This window comes from Sander lucioperca, chromosome 4, assembly GCF_008315115.2.
Source record: "Sander lucioperca isolate FBNREF2018 chromosome 4, SLUC_FBN_1.2, whole genome shotgun sequence".
Lineage (NCBI taxonomy): Eukaryota > Metazoa > Chordata > Actinopteri > Perciformes > Percidae > Sander > Sander lucioperca.
Genome location: NC_050176.1, coordinates 34,676,266 through 34,698,643, shown reverse-complemented (window position 1 = coordinate 34,698,643; position 22,378 = coordinate 34,676,266). Strand labels below are relative to the sequence as shown.

Sequence of the window (22,378 nt, the reverse complement as noted above, 5' to 3'; positions counted from 1 at the left end):
AATGTGACGCTGTAGGTTAATGGATGTCAGAGGAGTGAAGGAAAATGTTCATACCTGTCTCATTATTCTGTCAGTGCAGCTGCTACAGTATGAATGAAGTTGGATAGACTATCGAATTTAATTGTTTAAAGCTTGTGGGAGATGTTCCTCCTTTGGGAAATTGAAGCTCAACATAAAGGCTATTAATTTCACAACACTTTCAACTGTTTTAACTGTATGTGCTACACCCAGACTCATACTTTCAACCCTGACTGTCTAACTTAAAATGTAATGTATTACCACATGTACCTGACCCTTTGTGTTTTTCTGGTTTTGTCTCAGGGTTGTCAGTGGCTCTCGTGATGCCACGCTGCGCGTCTGGGACATTGAGACAGGTCAGTGTTTACACGTCCTCATGGGCCACGTGGCGGCGGTGCGCTGCGTCCAGTATGACGGGCGACGGGTGGTCAGCGGTGCCTACGACTTCATGGTCAAAGTGTGGGACCCCGAGACGGAGACCTGCCTCCACACGCTGCAGGGCCACACCAACAGAGTGTACTCATTACAGGTGAGCAGCTTCAGACATACATTCAGTAGTCGGGCAGAAATATGCTGTGTGTGTTGCTTTTTTGCATTTGGACATCAAATGCATTTTCCCCAGCTCAAGATAAAATTCAAGGCTGGACCTGTACCATCTGCATTAGAAATACTGCAGGATTGGGTTGCACTAGCTATTCATAAATCCAGTTAAGTTCTCCCTAAGGTCTTAAAAAGTAGCTAGTTAAATTTAAATTAAATAAGTAATTTGATTTAAAAAAAAAAAAAAAAAAAAAAAAGGGTTGCACCATTAAAAGTTAATCTTCAATCTAGTAAAGACTGTAAACTGGTTTCTAGGAAACTATTGCACCATCCAATGAAAAGTAATCGGCAAGTCAATGTAGCATCACAAACCAAATTAAATATTCAACTTAACTGTCAATGTTAATATAAGTATTACTTTGTTTTATTTATCTGCTCACAATAACAAAAGTGTGTATGTTGTATTTCATGCCGTTTAGAATGAGCGGGAAATATCAGATAATGCTAACCTAACGGACATTTTTTTGGTCATTTAGTCTAACGTTAGTCTATATCCAAGACAACACTTCCCAAATTGCTCTCGTTCTGCCGGAAATTCCGCCGGATGACACTCTTTTCGGATGTCCGTCACCTTCCGCTTTCTTTGTGTTGGTGTTCTAAACTCCGGTGGATTTCTGAGGACTAAGGTTAACTGCTCCTCAGATCTCTGCAGGGTAAATCCAGACAGCTAGCTAGACTATCTGTCCAATCTGAGATTTCTGTTGCACGACTAAAACAACTTTTGAACGTACACACATGTTCCACCAAAACAAGTTCCTTCCCGAGGCTATTTTGTAGAGGCACCGCTCAGCACCGCCCAAGATGATTGTGATTGGTTTAAAAAAATGGCAATAAACAAGAGCACGTTTTTCTCCCATCCCGGAATGCTGTGTGGAGTAGCCAGACCCTCCTCCTCTGTGGTGCTGTGGAGGAAGGTCTGGCAATGCGAGACTAGTCTAAAGTTATTAACATAGCATTTAAAAATTCGGGCTAAATTGTGTTATTTTGGTTAAATTGTACTTTAAAAACCTTCCCAGTTTGTATCATTATTTAACAGCAGTTTAGATCGTGTATTAGTACACTGTTAGTTTTTTCAGTTGGTAACTATTACAAATGGCAGTTACTAGGTGAAAATATTTATCAACAACTGATTTGTGATGTGTGTGTGTGTGTGCGCGCGCGTGCACGTGTGTGTGTAATTAAAATTCATCTCTCTGTGTCCTTTTAAGGTGTCCTCTCACCCACTCTGTGTGATTACAGTGCACTTTTAGTTAGTGCCGTCACCCTCAGCGAGGAGGCTGTTTACTGCACAATTGATAGATTGTTTTTTTTTGTAGCACGCTGCATCGTTAGGCTTTTAAAAGTGTTGTACTATTGGACATGGGAATACGAAGGAAAGTTTAACGGATCAATAAAATTGATTCATTTCAGTGAGTTTAATCTTAAGTTTGTTAATAGAAAGAAGGTATGCTGTGTAGGTATCAAGTTAAGGTGACGGTTGCTATTATCTTGAAGCGGCAACTTCATTTTCAGCCAGTTTAAAATGAATTTCATCAACATTCAGTCTGCTTTCAGAATAAATCAGTAAATGTCGGGGCTGAACTTTTGATCCTCTCTGCCTTCTAGTTTGATGGGATCCACGTGGTGAGTGGCTCATTGGACACGTCTATAAGGGTCTGGGATGTGGAGACGGGCAACTGCATCCACACGCTAACGGGGCATCAGTCACTCACCAGCGGCATGGAGCTCAAAGACAACATCCTGGTCTCAGGCAACGCAGACTCCACTGTCAAGATCTGGGACATCAAGACGGGCCAGTGCCTGCAAACACTGCAAGGTGAGTCTCCCATCCCAGCAGCCTGTTGCACCAGCTAGGTTTAAGTTTAAATGTAGCTAGAGTTAAGGTGGAACTTAAATGTGCACCTCCCCCGAGCAGATGTAAGTCACAACTTAACTGCTGTCATGGCGGAAAGGTTAAAAAAAAATGGTAGGAACTAATGTCAGAGAAAAATATTCTCTGATGTTTACAGCAGGAGCTCATTGGACATTTATGATGACCCTGACATTCACTTGTGATGGGAATTGCCGCTGCTTACAGTAGGTACTTACTTCAGCAGAATCTGGAGGTTTTCCAGAGACATTTGTTGGTGTTTACATCGTTTAGGATCTAAGTGTTATTAAGCCATCTTCACCGTAGTAAAAAAACATCAAGCACAAGTTGAATTCTTGACATGCATTATTATTACAAACATGCGTTGCATCGAGTGATATCGAGTCACCTGCAACACCTGACATGTTACAATCGAGAGTGTGTGCAAGCGAGATAAGCCTAAATAGTTCGCTAATGATGCCAGTAATGGATAAATGGTGAGAAGTCTAAAAGTAATGGATACATTAATGGTTCAATTGTATAAGATACATTTGGAACATAGCATGTGGTGTCGATGAAGAGGAGATTGAGATTGGTCGCTTCTGGCATAGATTACCTTTTTAGTCTATTGTAGGTCTCTTCATTTCTGTAACTAGGTGGTAGTGTCTTTCTGCAGCTTGTCACCTGAATGATACACCACAGTAGGTGAAATGTCACTTTCTGCAGCAATACTTTTGGATTATAGTCATTACCGAGAGTAAGTAGGGACTTTACAAAGTGGTGAGTTTATGCAACAGGCTGCAGAACCATTCAGATGTACACTTAACTGTTACTATACAAATATAGAAGCCTTGAACAACAACAAAAAGGTGCATAAGATGGGACTTAGCTATAACTGACTGTCCAATTAAAACCCAGACTGTAAATGACCTGTTTGTCTGTGTGTGGCAGTACGGAGCCAACACCTTGTGGGCCTGCTGGTCCTGATTACACTCTCATTTCCTTTGTGTGTGTTTGAATAGTTCAAACTGCATTAGTAGCAGCACTGGTGCCTCACAGGAAGTTGGAAATCCTTTGCTGAATAGCAGCAGCAGCAACCACCAGCGCCCCCACCCCTAAATGCCCTCATTAGCAAACTACAACCCTGTGTGCTGGTCCTACAAACACCAACACCCCCCAGCTGAACAAAGGGATGCCCCAGTGAGAGTCTGAAGAGAGAGAGGGGGGGATAAGACCGACTGTGCGTGTCTTGTGAAGAGGGGGTGACTACAGTGAAAGGATGAAGGCCGGGGGACTTTGTAGGTCATATAATTAGGTCAGCGGACAATTTCTGCTAATCATTAGTGTGTTTTGATAAGACAATAGGCCGACAACAAGGTCGTCACTGTCAGCTGGAGAGAGTATAGGTAATGGATGGAGTAGGCTTTGTTGTGGTAATGGAGAGAAGGGAGGGAGGAGAGAGGCAGGCATGTTGGGGGTTGGTGCAGAGCAGTATTGTATACTGGGGTAAATAGCGCAGCCTCTGAACCAACTGTAGACAGAAATGGAAAATAAGTGAAAGCTTGTTGACGGTGAGATTTCAACAAATTTTGTCTGCAAATTGATTGTGAAAGAGGAAATGAATTCAATGTGTCTGATGAATGATATAGCTGCTATGGCAACAACAAAAAAAGCAGTTAATTTTCCAGCATTTGATTCTGCGCTTGTTTGTGCTTTGTGTCACCCTAATTGATTTAATTAAGATATCATTTCAAGCCCTTATGGAAATCTTAAGTTACTGCACGCGTACAGTCACAAATAAAGTCACCTCAATGAAGGCAGTAAAAGCTGCCATCTTCACTTAAAGTGTGGCCAACACACACACACACACACACACACGCACACGCACACACGCACGCACGCACGCACGCACGCACGCACACACACACACACACACACACACACACACACACACACACACACACACACACACACACACACACACAGATGTGTAGCTGAAGCTGCTTAGCCTCTGTAACAGAGACAGGCCCAAGCCTAAAGCCTGCCTACAGTAGAATACTTCACTACGCTGTCATAACAGCTTCAGGAATAAGAGATGAATTCTCCCTTTGTTTAACAGAAGATTTGTTACTATTGTAAGTTATTTATTCTGTATTTAACTTTCATTTCGAAGTCAACCATCCATGTCTCTACCCACTACATCACATACATATTTATTACAAATTAAAAAAAAATTAAATTAAACCAGGAACTACAGAGGCCCAGGGGGATGCCTTTCTTTACGTCCTTCTTACCATCTGTTTCTTTGTGTGTTCAGGTCCCCACAAGCACCAGAGCGCCGTGACGTGCCTCCAGTTCAACAAGAACTTTGTCATCACCAGCTCGGACGATGGCACAGTTAAACTGTGGGATCTGAAGACGGGCGAGTTCATCCGAAACCTGGTGACTCTGGAGAGCGGTGGCAGCGGCGGTGTGGTGTGGCGCATCCGGGCCTCCAACACCAAGCTGGTGTGTGCGGTGGGCAGCCGCAACGGCACAGAGGAGACTAAGCTGCTGGTGCTGGACTTTGACGTGGACATGAAGTGAGGCGATGTGGTGAGGAAGGACGAAGAGAGCGAACCGCGGAGAGGAAGGAATAGAGAGGGAATGGGAGATGAGGCACCCAGAAACCAGAGGGCCAAAACCCAGAACTCTTCACCCAAACTCGCAAAATCTACAACCACCACCACTGACAGTGGGCTGTCCTGTCCTCTACCATTATCTTCCCCATCCCCCTTTGGGAAAATGTTACTGACAGAGCCACCGACCCTCTCACGTGTTCGGGCCCTGCTTTCTACCCCCTACAACCAGTACGAGGTGGAGTCGGAGGGAATCGGGCTGGAAACGGGGCGGCGGTGCGCGACCGGTCTGTCCCACAATTGGTTGGGAGAAGGAAGAGAGGAAGAAAGGAACGACTGATGATGACTGAACTCTTTTGAAGTGACTCAACCCTTTCGGTTTGGGGTCCGCTTCGCACAGAGACTTGGTTTCGCTCAAGCCTGACAGATTTTGAGATGTCAGAGATATATTATTTTTTAAAGATAGACACACACCCCCTCCCCTCCCATCAGAGCACGCGCCCACACACACATACACTCAACCGGAAAGTAGGAAACATTGACTGTAGGAAAAGATTGAGGAAGGTAAATTTCCACACACCTAAAGAGCTGCTTGTATCAGAGGAGAGAGGGCGACTGGAGGGTTCAGCCTGTAATCAGGCTCGTTTCTTGTCACTCCATTTCCGTTCTTATTGTTCTCCACTCGGTTTCTGTAGTTTTCTTTACAATATCGCACACAAACACAACTGTGAATTTCAATACGTTTTTGGTTTATCATACGAAAGGGGTTTCTCACGTTTTTTTTTTTTTTTTTTTCTCTTCGCGGTTGCCAACAGCAACAAATCCCAGTATTAGAAACCTGTTTAGGTTTGCTGTCATTATGTCACAAGGTTTTTTTTTTCCTTTGTCTTTCTATCTGAGTTGTTTGTTCTTCCTTTTTGTTTTCTACATACCTGGGTTTGGAGCTCCGTCTCCACATAAACATCAATGCTGTCCAGAATTTTTCGGTCTAGCTGGGGTGGTTTCCTCAATGCCAGTGCCGTGACGAGAGGCTGCAAAGCTCTAAGCACTGTGGATTAATGCACCTGAACCCCCAGCCTCTTCCCCTCTATTGTTTTCTCCCAGTGGCCAAACTGTATTTATGCTGCTAGTTGAATGGGGGAAAAAAAAGAGAGATGGAACTTTTACTTGCTGTGACGTTTTAGTCCCAGGCAAAATTCCAAATTGAACTCTATATGTTTGGACTTAAAGAAACAAAAGATCACAAAATATAACATCCAACATTTTTGTTTTATTTTGTTTGTTTTTGCCACTGAAACTTGAGCCAAACGTGCCTCTACGAGGCTGAGAGGAAGGAGCGTGATCGCCTGCAGAGAGGAAACAAGGGGATGTACACTGTTGGGGTGCGTGCGTGTGTGTGCGTGCATGAGTGTGTGTGTTAGCGTGTTAATGGGCAACTTGTAAACACATTCCTTAGGACAACGCTCTTTCAGCCTGTTCTTTGGGGAAATGTACAAATGCTGTGTGGACTGGCAAAGGAAGAAAAAAAACTAGCAGATGTATTGATTTTAACACGTGAATGAGAGAACTGTCCGTATCCGTGTGTGATTGTTGTTCCATTCAAAGATGTCTGAAGCAACGGAGGAGACCCATCACAAGGATCACGAGCTGCCAGGAGTCTTAGTGTTACATGTGTTGCAGTTAAAATCACCGGGGTGGCTGTCGCAGCCTCGAGGATTGTCAGTGAGGAAAAATAAAAACACAAAGGCAACAAACGTGAACAGAAACATTGTAGCCAAACGTAAAATCGTCTCAATCTCCAAGTCACAACTCAAGCTGAACTGTGAAAGTGGTATAACACTGTATATTAAAAAAGAAAACAATCTTGCTCTATCTCCTCTCGTTGTTTTCTCCCTGTTTTAATTTATGATCTGGTTTGAGAAATCAGATTTGTTGCAGGTGTTTTATTTTTTCAGTTCATGTAAACTGCCTGGCAAAAAAGAAAAACAGACAGAAAAAACCTTAAAGGGATTGTGTATTTGTTTGATTCACTTAGAATTTTATTTTCTTATAACTTAAGTGCAATAAAATGTGGGTTTTTTCTTTTTTCATTTCAAGCATATCAGTTGTCTGTTTTTGTTACCTGTGTGAAGGCATCTTATATGTTCAATAAAGCAAATTATTTGGTTAATTACATCCCAAAGGGAATACTTCTAACATGTATCACAGTGTAGGTTTTTTAGGCCAAATTTATTATGACAAACCTTTTGTATGATGGACTGTCATATTCGGCGAAACCAGGCAACGTTTATCAGGTTAGATTTTCCATGTTGAACGTGTTTGCTTCAATGGCAATTTTACTCTGGTTTGAGAAGGGTTTTATTTAACTTTATAGGTCATAATTTTTTATTTTTTTCTGCTAAGAAGGTTGTTTTTTTTAACTTTGTCAACTCAGATTTATTTAAATAGCCCACCACGGTCCATCTGACAGTACTTAACAGGGGCCCGTTTCAGAAAGCAGGTTTAGTGAAAACTCTGAGTTTGTTAACCCTGAGATGAGGGAAACTCTGGGTTTTCTGTTTCAGAAAGAGGTAACTTCACATCAGAGTCAGTTACTATGGTAACAGAGTCTGTGAACCTAACCTGGTCGGGAGCAGGTTTTCTTCACTAAACCTCGAGTTTCTCTGTCTTCTCCCTCTGACACAACGCGCTTTCATTTCCTCATTCATTCATTCAGTCTGTATCCGTTTATCGGCATGAATAAAAAAATTGTGTTGGTTTATGTTAGGCAGATTATAAAACATTTTATTTCTAAAAACATGGCATTTTCTTTTGTCGGCGATCCCGTTGAAGAAGCTGTATTACTTCTGCTTTACTTCGCAAGGTGTTATGTGTCGGGAGATGATATTGAAACCCTGACATTTTAATTTTCAGATAACTTCCTATGTCTGTTATGCAGCCTAGGCTACATAACCTTATCCGTCCTCATATCACTAACGTCACCCATCTTATGCTCTTACATCCCAGCAGATTATTTGTGTCGCATTACGTTTTTTTTCAACAACATTGGTGATGCGGAGCATTTTAGTAAAGCCACTGTAGCAAAGCACCGTCAGAAGAGTGTGACTCGCTCTGAAATGTTTTTTAAACGTTTTTGTAGTGTTCCCTGGACACAAACCAGTAAGAGACATTAAAAAGGAGTTCCACAGTATTGCAGGTGAATGATGTAAACCCATTGAAATAAAAGATTGTTATGAATTATAATTCTGTTAATGATGGTGCTGCAGCCTCAGTGGGATTAGTAGGCCTATTTTTTCGCCCGCAGTATTGCACCTAAATGAAATAGATTATAGGTTCAATACCATTTCACCAGTAATATTAGGCTATACTTGTGATTAAATATGATATACACTAAATTGGAATATACACATTTACTCTAGCAGCAATTTTTTCCCACGCAAATTCTCTTTTGCAGCAGCCGCTGTGTTGCTTTTTTAACTCGCTGTATGTGCGCTTGAGTATTTCCGCCGACCCGTTTGTTTGTGGTTGTTACCATGGTTAATCGTAGTATTCATGCTGCCTTTTTATTGTGGTGGTGCACGCGCGTGAACCTACTCTGAGTTGATTGAACCAACTCATATCAGCTGTTCTGAAACCGAAAACTCATTTCCCATCTCAGGGTAAATCAACTCCGAGATCAGGGTTAGACTCAGTCTGTTAAACCTACTTCCTGAAACAGGCCCCAGGATATGAACTGGAATAGCAACTCTGCCATTTTATTTCTTATGCTGAATAGAGCTTGAACCCTAACCCTTCAAACTTGAAACTTGCTGGTGCTAGTTGGAGCGGTGCCAACCACTGATTCACCCTGCCACTAAAAGTATGTCACTAATAGTACAGCATATAAAAAAAGTGAAAACAGTCAGTATAGTATGTTGAAGGAAACTCTTAATATAGTATGCCAAAAAAAGTCTGGAAGAACATGCAAACTCCACACAATAAGGGCGATCTCAGACTGGGAATCGAACTAAGGGACAAAGTCTGCTGTGCCTACTTGTTGGTGCAGCGCTAACCACTGAGCCACTCTGCCACTGAATAAAGAATATTGTAAACACTCATAGTATAGTATGTTGGAAAAATACATATTATAATATGTCCAAAAAACAGATTAAAAAAGTCATATAAAAGTCTTAGTATAGTATGTCGGACAATGTCATAGTATAGAATGTTGAAAATAGTCATAGTCTAGTATATCGAAAAAAAGTGATAAAGTCATAGTATGTATGTCAGACAAAGTCATGAAAAAGACATAGTATGTTGAAAAAAAAGTCCCAGTATAGTATATCAAAAAAGTCAGTGTAGCATGTCGAAAAAAGTCATAGTATAGTATGTCGATAAAAACGGATAAAAAAGTCATAGTATAGTAGTATGTCGATAAAAACGGATAAAAAAGTCATAGTATAGTATGTCGATAAAAAAGTCGTATAGTATGTCGAAAAAAGTGATAAGTCATAGTATAGTATGTCCGAAAAAGTCATCAAAAAGACATAGTATAGCATGTCGAAAAAAGTCATAGTATAGTATGTCGATAAAATAGTCATAGTATAGTATGTTGGAAAAAGTAATAAAAAGTCATAGTATAGTATGTCGATAAAAAGTGATAAAATAGTGATAGTATATTATGTCGAAAAAAGTGATGAGAGAAACGTAAACACATAGTAGGTCTTGAAGTTATTTGCACCCTACAGGATTTGAACACTCAACCTTCTGTCTTCTTATCATTCTCTTATCTCTCCAAGCCATCTGACCTGACACAGGTTTAAGTTATCATATTAGGCTCTTTCACTTAGTATATTGGACTTCAAATCAAAAAAATGTCATAGTATATCAAAAAAGGTGATTAAAAAAGTCATAGTATAGTATGTCAAAAAGAGTCATAGTGTACTATGTCGAAAAAAGTGATAAAAAAGACATAGTATAGTATTCCAAAAAAGTAATATAAAATTCATAGTATAGTATATCGAAAAAAAGTTATAAAAAAAGTCATAGTATAGTATGTCAAAGAAAGTCATAGTATAGTATGTCAAAAATAGTCATAGTATAGCATGTCGGAAAAAAGTGATAAAGTCATAGTATAGTATGTAAAAAAAAAAAAAAGTGATTAAAAAGTCATGCTATAGTACGTCGAAAAAAGTCATAGTATAGTATGTCGGAAAAAACATGAAAAAGACATAGTATATGTCGAAAAAAGTCATAGTATAGTATGTCGAAAAAATATACTATACTAAAAAATTATAAAAAGTCATAGTATAGTATGTCAAAAATAGTCATAGTACAGCATGTTGAAAAAAAGTGATAAAAAAGTCAAAGTATAGTATGTCGAAAATAGTCATAGTATAGTATGTCGAAAAAAGCGATAAAAAAGACAGTATAATATGTTGAAAAAAGTCATATAAAAGTCATAGTATAGTATATCAAAAAAAGTGATAAAAACGTCATAGTATATCAAAAAAAGTCATAGTATAGCATGTCGAAAAAAGTGATAAAAATATCGTATATATTATATCATATATTATATCAAAAAAGTCATAGTATGTCGTAAAAAGTCATTTCATAGTATGTATAGTGTATCGAACCAAGTGATAAAAAAGTCATGGTATAGTATGTCGAAAAAGTGATAAAAGAAAGTTATAGTATAGTATGTCGAAAAAAGTGATAAGTCATAGTATAGTATGTCCGAAAAAGTCATCAAAAAGACATAGTATAGCATGTCGAAAAAAGTCATAGTATAGTATGTCGAAAAAGGGATAAAAAAAGACATATACAGTAAAAGTCATAGTATAGTATATCGAAACAAGTGATTAAAAAAAAGTCATAGTATAGTATGTTGGAAAAAAATCATGAAAAGGACAGTATAATACGTCCAAAAAACAGATAAAAAAAACTCATGGTATAGTATGTTGTAAAAATTTATTATTATTATTTCTTAATTTTGTCTTTGTTTTTTGTTGAGATAATTCATGTGATTTTAGCCTCACTGAAGCCAGAACAGAAGAACATATTGCTTTCATGCTGCTGTATCTAAATCACAGCGAAGAAGACCGATTTGAATATGACCCGCTGGGTTTTTTGTTTCGTCAGTGTCAATTATATCCCGACTGTTATCTGTCATGAGCCCATACAGCTCACAGAAGCAGCAGTAACAGAGTCTGTGCTGTGCTGCGGATTCCCTTCCTGCCTGTTGCCTAGTGATAGCTCGTCTCTGGCCGGGCCTCAGAGCTCAGTGTGCACTCGCAGTATAAACGGTATTGTGAGGAAGCAGTGATGGCTGTACATCCCCACATGAATAGACGCGTGGGGGAGTTTCCACTTTGGTTGGCAAGGTTACTCTGAGCGCCTGTTGTTCCCAGGCTCCACTCGTGTTGTGTAAGCAGCAGCTCTGCTCCACTGACTGGTCATGGAGGAGAGTAATCTAGTTTGTAGAATATTTGTTTTATATATGTGTTTCTGGTTTCATGCACCGACGCAAAATGCTACAACAAATCTATGATTTAGGACTAAAACGATTGACATAACTTAAATCAATTTTAAAAGAAGAATTGTTTTAGTCAAGCAAATATTCTCTGGCTCCAGCTTCTCCAATGTAAGGATTTGCAGCTTGTCAGTATTATGATCGCTGTAAATTCAATATGTTTGGGTTTGGTCCTACAAAACAAGAAGATATGACTTTGGGCTCTGGTAAAATGAGATGAGCATTTTAATCACTATTTTTTGACATTTCATAGACTAAACGATTGATCAACTAATCGAGAAAACCGTAGTGGAACGGTTACTCCTTAATAAAGTGAAAGTACCAATACCACAATGTAAAAATACTCAAAGTCCTGCATTTCAAATCATCAATCAGGGGAAGTGTGGAAATGTTGCACAATCTGATTAAAAGTCTGATTAAAAGGTCTCTAAAAGGTACCACTGCATATGTAAAAAAAAAAAAAAAGCTGTGCGAAATCTGATAAATTGAAAATAGTGACGTCACTTGAGTCAGCATCGTTTGCGGCTGAAGACTGCAAGTTTGAAAATGGAAAAAATCGGAAGGTGTGGAGTTAGAGAAGTGAGTACATTAGCCACAACTAGCCTAACACACCCAAATCTCAGACCAAACTATCAGTGGCCTAGCTGCATTGTGGGCAATGTAGGCGCCAGGTTTTGAAGTATGTGTACAATTAAAACAATTTTAATAATTATTAAAAGTATAAAGTAGTTTAAAGATGAAATAAGTAAAAGTACAAATGCCTCAAAATACTAAGTAGTACTTTGTTACTTTCCTCCACTGCAAGAAACACATCAAAGAACCAATAATGAAAATAATAATTTGTTACAGCCCTACAGAATTCAGATTTATTTGTGCTCATATGAGGAAATAACTCTAATGTAAATGTATTTTTCTTGGATAAAAAGCTTAACGGCATACTGTAACAAACAAGATCATCTGGACGAGGAGACACTGATGTATGTCCACAGGCAGTCCTTTAATGAACTTAATTTTAGGAAGTGATGAATCATCTCAACCCTTGAGGTTATTAGCCATTTATCTACCTTACACTTACTGCCTCGAATGCACTGCACTTCCTCTTGATGAATGAACGTCCCTCTCGCTGCTCTCGCCACTCGAACGAACCACGTCTGCTGTTGCTCCTCAGCACTAACTCATCCGGCGACAAACAACACGCCACGGACATGAAGGATGGAAAAACGAGTGAGGAATGCTGCCTCACAGAGCAGATTTTGATGGTACGGGAAGCATTTAAGGGCTTTCGATGTCAAGATAAAAAGGGGGTGGGGGCTCCCGCACCTCATTCCATATCCCTCCATCTCTTTGTTCAGTAATCCTGGCCTGCAGCGTCGTTGCTCTTCTCATTGCCAGCAGATTCTCAAAGGGCCGTAGCATTAGCAGTGGTAGCGTTCCGTGTCTCCGCTTAATCCTATTTTGGACCTTTGTTGTAGCCCGAGAACTGATAAAGGAGCATTTAATCACCATAACCTACTGTCAATGGATGATGTTGAATGGAGGTACAGTATTGTAGCTCACCATTGATCCATGCACACACACACACACCTCAAATGCCTTTGGATCCTTCAGGGAGCCAATGTTGATGTTGGCAATTAATCTTGACGGCTGCCCTCTGTGAGGTCAGCATGTTCACTTAACTCAACTGGAAGTGTGTGAATTTGACAAGTCTGAACTTTTTCTCCTTTACACTTGTCTTGCTCCCCCCAAAAAAGCTGTAGGTCTCAAAAACCCTTTTGAAATGCAGAGTTCGTTATCATCAAAATTGGCGATTTGAATGAATTCCCTTTGTTTGCTCACAGCTCAGCAGCGCACCAAATCACATCTTGTGTTTCATAATGAGATGTGTCGAAGGCATTCTAGACTACAATAATCCTGCGTGAGAAAGCCAGAAGCAGAAATATCCATTCACCTTTTCTCTCTCTCATCAAATCAGGCAAGGTTAATAACAGCCAGGTGAATATGAGGCGGATCAGATCAGCGGAAATCTCTTTGACATTGGGATTCATGCCTGACTGCCATTTCTTCAGCATCAAGAACCTGACAGCAGGAGGTAAAACTGCAGGGGTCGTTCATTTAAATCGCTGACAATCCCATGGACCTCCAAACGCAAGACTTTTAGTTTAAATTATATACAGTGTCTCCATAAATTACAAACCATGTGGGGTTGGATTATAGAGAAACGTATGAAAGAATGTACGAGACGTCTAAAAAATTCTGTTTGATAAAATGATGCAGCAACACAAATACGGCATCTAGGGTTTCAAAGTTTTAACCAGTATGTGTGGCAGCACTTCAGTGTCTAGAAGTACTACATTCTTAAAGATGTCTTGTTACTTACTCACCCAAGAGATGTTTAACTTCCGTTCCAAGTATTTTAAATACTTTTCTCTTACTTTTCATTGACATCACCTGATGGTCATCGCGGTCACAAGACTCATCAGAGCTGTGTGAGTTGGTGTGAAACTGCCTGAGGAAAGAGGATGATATTATCTGTGAATGATTAGTTAGAACTATTATCCTGTAACCTGAAAGATTTAACGCCTCTTCACACTGTGTAATTTAGGGCTTCCTTTAAAAAAGTTGACAATTGCGAGACAGAATTAAATGCAAACCACTGGTCGTACATCACCACACACTGACATACTGTATATCCACATACATATGATTTAGTGATTTTGTGATCAAAGACATTCTGCCAGAAAATTCCCATCACAATTTTCTAGTCAAAGTCTTGAAATTGATGTTTTGTCCGATCAACAGTCCAACTCCCAAATATGTTAAATTTATAGTAATATAAAACAAAGTGGAGCTGCAACAATTAAAGCTCATCTCTTCCAATGTCTTGTTTTGTCCAACCAACAGTCTAAAACTCAAAGATATTCAATTGGCTATGATATGAAACAGAGAGAATCAGCAAATCGCCACGTTTGTGAAGCTGGAACAAGTGGAAGTTTGGCATTTTTCGTTGGACAAAGTTTAGATTAGATTCAACTTTATTGTCATTGCACATGAAATGCAGTTGTCTCAGTATTTTGTTGTCTAAATGACCTCTCTGAGTATTGTGACCTTGAGTGTGTTGGATTTAAAGGCGGGAACGTGTGTTTTTCTACCGTGGAGGACCATAAAGGAGCATTCAGCTTCACGCTACACCCGAGCCCATCTGCAACACCCGTGTGCGTAGGCGGTGAAAGTATGGCAGGGGAGGATGCCAGCACATACTGCTATGGAGAGGGCACACACGCTGGCTATCCAGCACCACCTGCCTCACTTGGGTAACTGATGAGCACAAGGTGTGCAACGGTGTGTGCTCTCATTTATCTGCAGAGAAGATGAGTAAGCAAATTCACCTGTGGTGTCGTCCTCAAGTGCTAATTATGCGGTCAATTTTCTGCAACGGAGGACAGTGTGTGAGCATTTCAGAGACACATTTATTATGTTTGCATGAGTATGGAACAGAAATGTCTAATATTTAACTGATTTAATGTCTAGAAAATGCAGTTGTATTTGCTCTCTGTTTTCATTTTGAAGCAGTTGTGTGCTCGTGTTTGTGTGTGGAAGTTGTTGCTGGTGCTCGCCTGCCTTTGCCTGCTGTGGTCTGGCAGAGCTCGGGCATGACAAGCCCTTCTGGAGCAAGCTTATTACTCAACAGAGCCGAGCTACAAAAATACTCCAGTACCTGATGCCCTGACCTGCTGCCTATACTCACACTATGTGTGTCCCACGCTGGATTTTTTAAAAAACATTTACATGAAATCCATGGTTTATTATACTTGAGTCATAATTTCTATCAATTATAAGAACATTGTACTCACGAAAGTGTGACAACACCCTTTTACTTTTATGACTGTAGCCACTGGCCATTGAATTTGGTGGGTTGATTCAGGTGTATAAGAGCCGCTGCTCTACAGAATAGAGGTTGAGCAGGTGGAGGTATTTGCCCACCTGAAACAAGCTGCTCTGTAAAGTCACATTTAGACCGACTTGAGCCCTGCATGAAAAAACGCAGCACTGTCATTCAAATGAATGGAGTCAGTCCGCCGGTGCAGCGAGGGCTCCTCGCAGGATCGTCCAGCAAAAAAGTTGAACCAGGCTCAACTTTTGCTGCAACTCTATACCACCCAGCAAGATGCTGCGTTGGACAGTCATGTCATGCAAGTGCATATTCCTGGAAGATTACTTTGTAACATGAATGCTGTATTTCCAGAGTTGTAAAATATTGTCTGTGAGTATTAAAAACGGTTGTGCAGTATTTTGGCATCTCATAAGCTTTTAAACACATTAATACAACACAGCTCCCCGTGCTCTTGTTAATGCAGGGCTGTTTTCGGTCTGAATCTGAAAACTTTTGCCATGAGATTTGTCTATAAAATGAACTGCTAACAAAAGACTGTTAGTCTGGTCAGGGTAATGCCTACCCGGCTCACTGGACGACCAGGGCCAGTTGGCTGCCATGAAAACATGAATGAGAGGTTTATCCCTAGTTGGACTGCAGAGGTAAGCCAGACTTTTTTTTTACCAATCCAAAGGCCAATGCCAGTATGTGAGTAAAACTGCTTTACTTTTAGGTTAAATATCACCCAGAAACAGAGGAAGAGGAAGGATGCAGTGGAGCAATTACTTGAATTGCCTTTAATACCGGGACACTAATTATACTCACCATCTAAAAAAAATATTGCACAGCAGTGATTCCCAGAACTGCGGTGTTGATACGCTTTCATCATGATCACACTTTTCCCCAGGAGGAAACGCTTCCATCCAACCTGGGACCAATACAAGTCTGCAAATGGCTCCGTTCAAGTGTTGCAGTATGACAGTTTGATTATTATCCTGTTTGAGGTCACAGTAGCATTGAATTAGTTTTGTACACATATTCAGGTTGATTTGAAGAGCATAATCGCATACAAGAGCAATTCAAAATGCAATACAGGGTGATAATTTTTTTTAAAAAAAGATTAAAACAAATATACAGACAGACAACACACATATATTCACACAAAAGTAGATGAAGATTGTGTTTGTGCAAACCTCAAATGAATTGGCAGACTGTTCCGGGCTTCAGGTGCATAAACACCGAATGCTCAATTGCCAGATTTAGACTGAGCTCTGGGAATCTGAGGGAGACATCTGTCTGGTGACCTGAGAAATCTGTCAGGCGGATACATTGGAAACATGTCAGATATGTAATGTGGAACCAGACCATTAAGAGCTTCACAGACCAGGAGCAGGATCTTCAAGTCAATTCTGTAATTAACAGGTAGCAAGTGGGGATGTTTGAGAATTGGAGTGATGTGATTGCATTTTTTGGTCCTCATTAAGGTGTGAGGGGCTGCATTTTGAATAAGCCCCTTAAATAGCTATGACAGGATGAAGAGTGAAAAAAGGCATTGCAATACTCTAGCCAACTAAATTCAAAGGCATCAAAAGATGATTCCACATTGAAATGGGATAGAAAGCATCACATTTTTGAAAACCATAACTTATTTGACAGAATAGTCTTTAAAGGAAACACTCTCCCGCCTGTGTGTTAAGTATGGAGCTGGAGTCGGGAGGTGACTAGCTTAGTTTAGCATAGAAAAGGTTACACTACATAACTCCACTAAAACCACAACTTGTCAATTTTATATTTCTGTTTGTCTATGAATTAAACAAATGGAATGTTCATTAGTGAACTTTAGAGGTGCTGGTAGGCATATTTTTTACTTTTAGAGAGCTCTGCATCCAGTCTTTATTGTTAAGATAAACTCCATTTATCAGTGTGTAAGTGGACTACAGTGAACAGGAAACTAACTCAAGCAGACCAATATTTCACTCAACAGAAACAATCAGTGGTGAGGAGGACACTGCTACAAATAGCAGAGGAGGTTGGAGAGAGGTCCAGGTGGTGCTCCAGACCAACAGGTACATGCATGCAGTGAGAATCCAACTCAGACATTAGACCAGGAAGGATGCTGCTAAATAACCACGGACCACAGGAATCATCCCTTCACTTCATCTCACAAGGTTCAGCACTTTCCACAAACCATTTAACAACTTAAGATCTCTGCTGTTCTGCTCTCTATACAGTACGCTGTAAAGACAGGACCCCACCCACTCAGGCTGTCTCACATTTTTAAATAAAGGTTTGAAATGAAATGGAAGACTGGAGCGGACCAAAACCAGTCAAAACATCAACTGGGAAAGGATCAAAGTCATCACCCAGGAGTCAATGGAGGCCGGAGAAAGATCAGACACAGTTTGTGGGTTTCAATAGCGGTTAACAAGCTGTCCATCACACAGACCCTTCCCCGAGCTCGCATGAATTATGTAATATCAAGTGCCAAGGGGAAGTGAAGGAGCCAAACAATTACTGAAATGCACAAGGAAAGTTACAGTCTCCCTCTATATATGACCGCCTGTTATCACGTGACCAAAATTTCATACATGACAACAAGGCAAACTTCATTTCCTGATTACAACCGTGAGATGTGGTTGAAAGCCCTTTTTGTTGTTGTTTTGCCAATTGTTTTGTCAAGGTCAAAATTGAACCTTCACGTTCAATTTAAAAGCTTGTTATGAGGACATTGTGATCTCAGAGCCAAGGCCAACTTTACCTGAAGACTTAGAAGATTATCAGTAGGACAAAAAATCTCAACCCTCTCATAACCACCACTGTGACCTGAAGTCATTGCACCTCTCTTCTCTGCTACATTATTCCTGCTACCAAACGGCTTCTGTCTGTGTTTATCCAGCAGTACGATAAAGCTTCCAAGACAAGTGATTTACCCCAAAACGTTGTGTAATCATTATTGATTCTCATTGTTCTCGTTTTGTCTAATCACCTTAATTGCTAAAATACTATTTTAGAGAGCAGATAATCACAACCATAATAACTCCGGTGCTTCTGTTAATCCTTCTCCAAAGCTACTGAAGAAATGTTGTATTTTCTTAAGTTTCTTGAAAAAAAAAAAAATCTTGATTAATTAGTGTTACATCAAAGGAGCAGTCTCACTCTAAGCAGGAAATGTAATTAGGCACTAATAAAGAAGAAGACTGTGCTGCTTTCATTCCTCCACAGTGACACTAAAGGCTTGCGTCATATCAATATCTCACATTTTACCCTGCCTGGGGAGTTGATCAGCCAGTCGCTGGGTGAGGCTTTAAACCCCCCTCGGTGAGATGAGACATACAGGGGACAGGGAGGGGAGTGCTGCTCCTAATGACAAGTGTAGGAGAGCTCAGACTGTCGAGAAAGCCTGACTTCAAAGGGGCGAATGAGAGGAGAGAAACACAGCAAACACAGGCAGACATAACGTGTCAGAACAGAGAGCAGGTTGAGGGCGTCTGAGGGAGCAGAATATAAAGGGTTGGGATTTAAAGCAAAGCCGAATGCCCTCAAACACTGACAAGCAGACACCTGAGACTCAAGTCCACTTACAAAGACGGTACAGTGCATCATCCAAACACACACCCTCACCTTTTGAAGCCTGCTGGACTTTGTGGTGATGTATAATTAAGGTAAAATGTGGTTGGACATTGGCATGTTGCACGCTCAGGATTGTATTTTGATTGATAATAATGATGGTAGCCCCCGGCTGTGTGAGACAACTTGCATGATGATGTGCAGCACACAAAAGTGATCAAAGCCCCCAAAAATGAAATGTGAAGATTAATGTTTGAAATAAAAAGAGAGAGAGAGAGAGAGAGAGAGAGAGAGAGAGAGAGAGGGAAGAGGCTGGTTTCACCATAGAAACAGCAAATGAGCAAATGAGTGCATGTCAGATGTTTTACAGAAATAGAATCTTTTCTCTCAGGGAGGACTCCTTCAAATCCCGGTGAATTAAGGCATGCATAAAGGCCTCCCCAGCGGACCATGATGTATGCGATCAGTTTGCTCGACACATAATGAAGATGCTCTGAGCCCGTTCAGAGCGGATTCAGCGGACGTTTGCTGTGCAGCTGAGGACTGCCAGAGCCTTGGGATAATGAGGCCTGGGATAAGACGACTGTGAAGAGGGATTGGAGGAATCTGCGGCAGACTGTTGGCAGGCTTGTGTTGTCTGAGCCGGGCTCTTACACCAACTGTACTGGAGGACGACTCTTTCAGATGAGGGGAGGGTGGTAGGAAAGCGGAGGAAGCCATTTGTGTGAAAGAAAGGAAAGAAAAACACCCACGTGTGTAACAGCAAAACATTCGGCCTCAAAATGTGCTAGATTTCCCCATGTGGCCTACTGCTACCAAAGAAACAGAAAGCAGAATAGAGGGACGTCAGTCAGTGAGACAGTGAGTGGGATGAGATAATCTGTCAGCAGATGAGATGAGTTGACATCACCGAACATACTGTATCGGGCCTGTATCAGAGAAGAAGCAGAACGGTGTCCTGCTTTTCGGCTGTTTTGCTGTTTCTCAAAGTGCACACAAATTAATTCTTTTTCAGAGACTGAACTTTGCAGAGGCAGCACATTTGGGAAATGAGTAAAATAAAAAACACTCACATTTAAAGCTCTGGTTCTTAGCAATAATAAATTGTACATTATTAATAGTTACAAAACGTTTTCAGTGTAATAAATAAATGCCAAAGAGACACAAAACAACTACAGACAATGCCTCTCTTTGTCGTCATTTTGCTTTGCTTTGTAGTTGTTTTGCATCTCTTTGTAGTCATTTTGCATCTTTTTAAAGTCGTTTATCATCTCTTTGTAGTCGTTTTGCGTCTCTTTGTAGTCGTTTTGCGTCTCTTTGTTGTCTTTTTGCATCTCTGTTGTTTTTTCTCTTTGAAGTCATTTTGCATCTCTTTTTTGTCGTTTTACGTCTCTTTGTAATCGTTTAGCATCTCTTTGTTGTCTTTTTGCGTCTCTTTGTTGTAATTTGACTTTCCAACAAGAAATGTTAACAGTAACTTCATACAGGGGATCTGATACTAAGCCAATTAGTTATCATTAAACTATGGCAGCAGGGATAGTGCCACCACTCTACAGGAAGAGTGTTTTGTATGCAAGTATAAGGGACAAAGTTCCATCTTCGGTTGTTTTCAAATGAGGAAAATTTCTATTTATCAAAAACATTAACTTCTCCAAGAAAAACGCAATTCAGCGCTCTTTTTCGGTTGGCACTGCAGTTCACACGGCCATTCATTACCCTCTCTTATTCATAGTTTCCCCTTAAACCAAAGGGAATGATTAAAAATCCCCCCGATTGGTTGGAGGGTTTCTGAATCTACAGTTGCCAAGACTTCAATCAGCCTATAATTGAAAAGTTATAATGAGGTTCAGCCGAGCTCAGCTAAAGCACTCCAGCTTGACTCCGATTCCACTTTGGGCTCGTCTTTTGGAACAAACCGAAGACACAGCCGTTTGAATCTTCCCACAAACAACCCTTATTATCATGAGAGGCTTTTATTATGATTTTTTATCAAGCTTAAAATTAGGTGACATTAAAGACAGATTTCATGCAAATTGAATGTGCGAAAGCAGTTTGTATTTTTCATTTTGCTTTGTGTGTAATTAGTTGCAGTCCATTCAGATTCACAGAGGAAACGGGAGGAAAAACAATGCATACATATTGCATTAGGGAGCATACGGCAAGGGAGGAGCATCATTAATCAAAGATCCATAAACACAGCTCATAATGTTAATCCAGGGCTTATTTTCAAAGCTGTGGACACTTGTTATGAGCAATCTATTTCTAGAAAGCATTTCTACAAAGTGGAGAAAGATGCATAGCCAGAATGTGTTAAATTATTTCTTCCATCCAGAAACATGAAACATAAGTTCTACAATGCCTGATGTAATGAGAGTAGTATTTTCACCTCGAGCCCTAGCGAGGCTCTGTTAGTATTCCTCATACGTCTCATCTCCCTGCTTTAGCTTTGGGGTATATGTGTGTGCATGTGGATGTATGTTTTTTATTGTAGAGGCGCTTCAGATGAAGACTAGCTGCCTTCCTGTGGGCATCACAGCGACACAGGAGGTAGACAATCAATCGGCACTCGCCCGAATCGACTCAAATTAACTTCCCAATGATTACCTCCAGGTATCCGCCGCTGCTGTTTTTCCTCTGCAGATCTATAATGCAAACACTCTGCAGCAGCTGCATGTGTGTGTGTTTTTTTTTTGTGATGCACAAGCCGGCCACAGCAAACTATAGCTTGTTGAAAAATGAGCACCCCTAGGCACTGAGGGAAGGAGAGAAGATGGGGAAAGAACAGGAGTAGATGAAGAGTGTGTGTGTGTGTGTGTGTGTGTGTGTGTGTGTGTGTGTGTGTGTGTGTAAAGAGAGGCTGAGAACTATTTTTCTTGGACAAAGTAGGCGAAGACTAAATATAAAAAGTCTGCCAAACAAGAGGCACCAGTCAATCTCGAGAAAAGGCTGCGAGTGAATCTGTCCTACTGATCAATACTTCTGTGTGTACAATGCTTACAGCATCTCAGTGGCAAAGCCCATTATTGTGCACTCAGCTCCAATATATTGTTAAAATATGATTTTTATGCCTCAGTACACCTTAGCTCATTGTGTTTTTTTTTAATAAATCTAAAAAGACGTATCCTAAACGAAGGCAAAATTGAGTTATAATGCTTTTTTGTACATCTGCTAAATCATGATAACTCATTGCTGGTCAAGCAGCAAATTCAAACTATCAAAAGTCCAAATGAATCTATTACCATAATTCTCACAGCTTTAGTTTTTCATATCTGTGTGCTTGGGGGCAATGCTCTGAGCCTTTCCTAACCATCTCCATTACCCTCAGCTTGTCAGTAAGCAAGCCG

The 22,378-nt window shown here is 40.4% G+C and overlaps 1 protein-coding gene across 7 annotated transcripts in view; it reads left to right on the top strand.

Moving 5' to 3' along the window:
• fbxw7 (F-box and WD repeat domain containing 7) overlaps nucleotides 1-7,255 on the top strand; it is a 128,224-nt gene extending 120,969 nt beyond the window's left edge. For all 7 annotated transcript variants that reach the window (XM_031276765.2, XM_031276764.2, XM_031276763.2 and 4 more), the window contains 3 exons: nucleotides 322-547; nucleotides 2,224-2,434; nucleotides 4,785-7,255. In XM_031276765.2, coding sequence (XP_031132625.1) covers nucleotides 322-547; nucleotides 2,224-2,434; nucleotides 4,785-5,053 — 706 coding nt within the window. In that variant the 3' untranslated portion in view covers nucleotides 5,054-7,255. The remainder of the gene's footprint in view (nucleotides 1-321; nucleotides 548-2,223; nucleotides 2,435-4,784) is intronic.
• The last annotated feature ends 15,123 nt before the right edge of the window (nucleotides 7,256-22,378 follow it).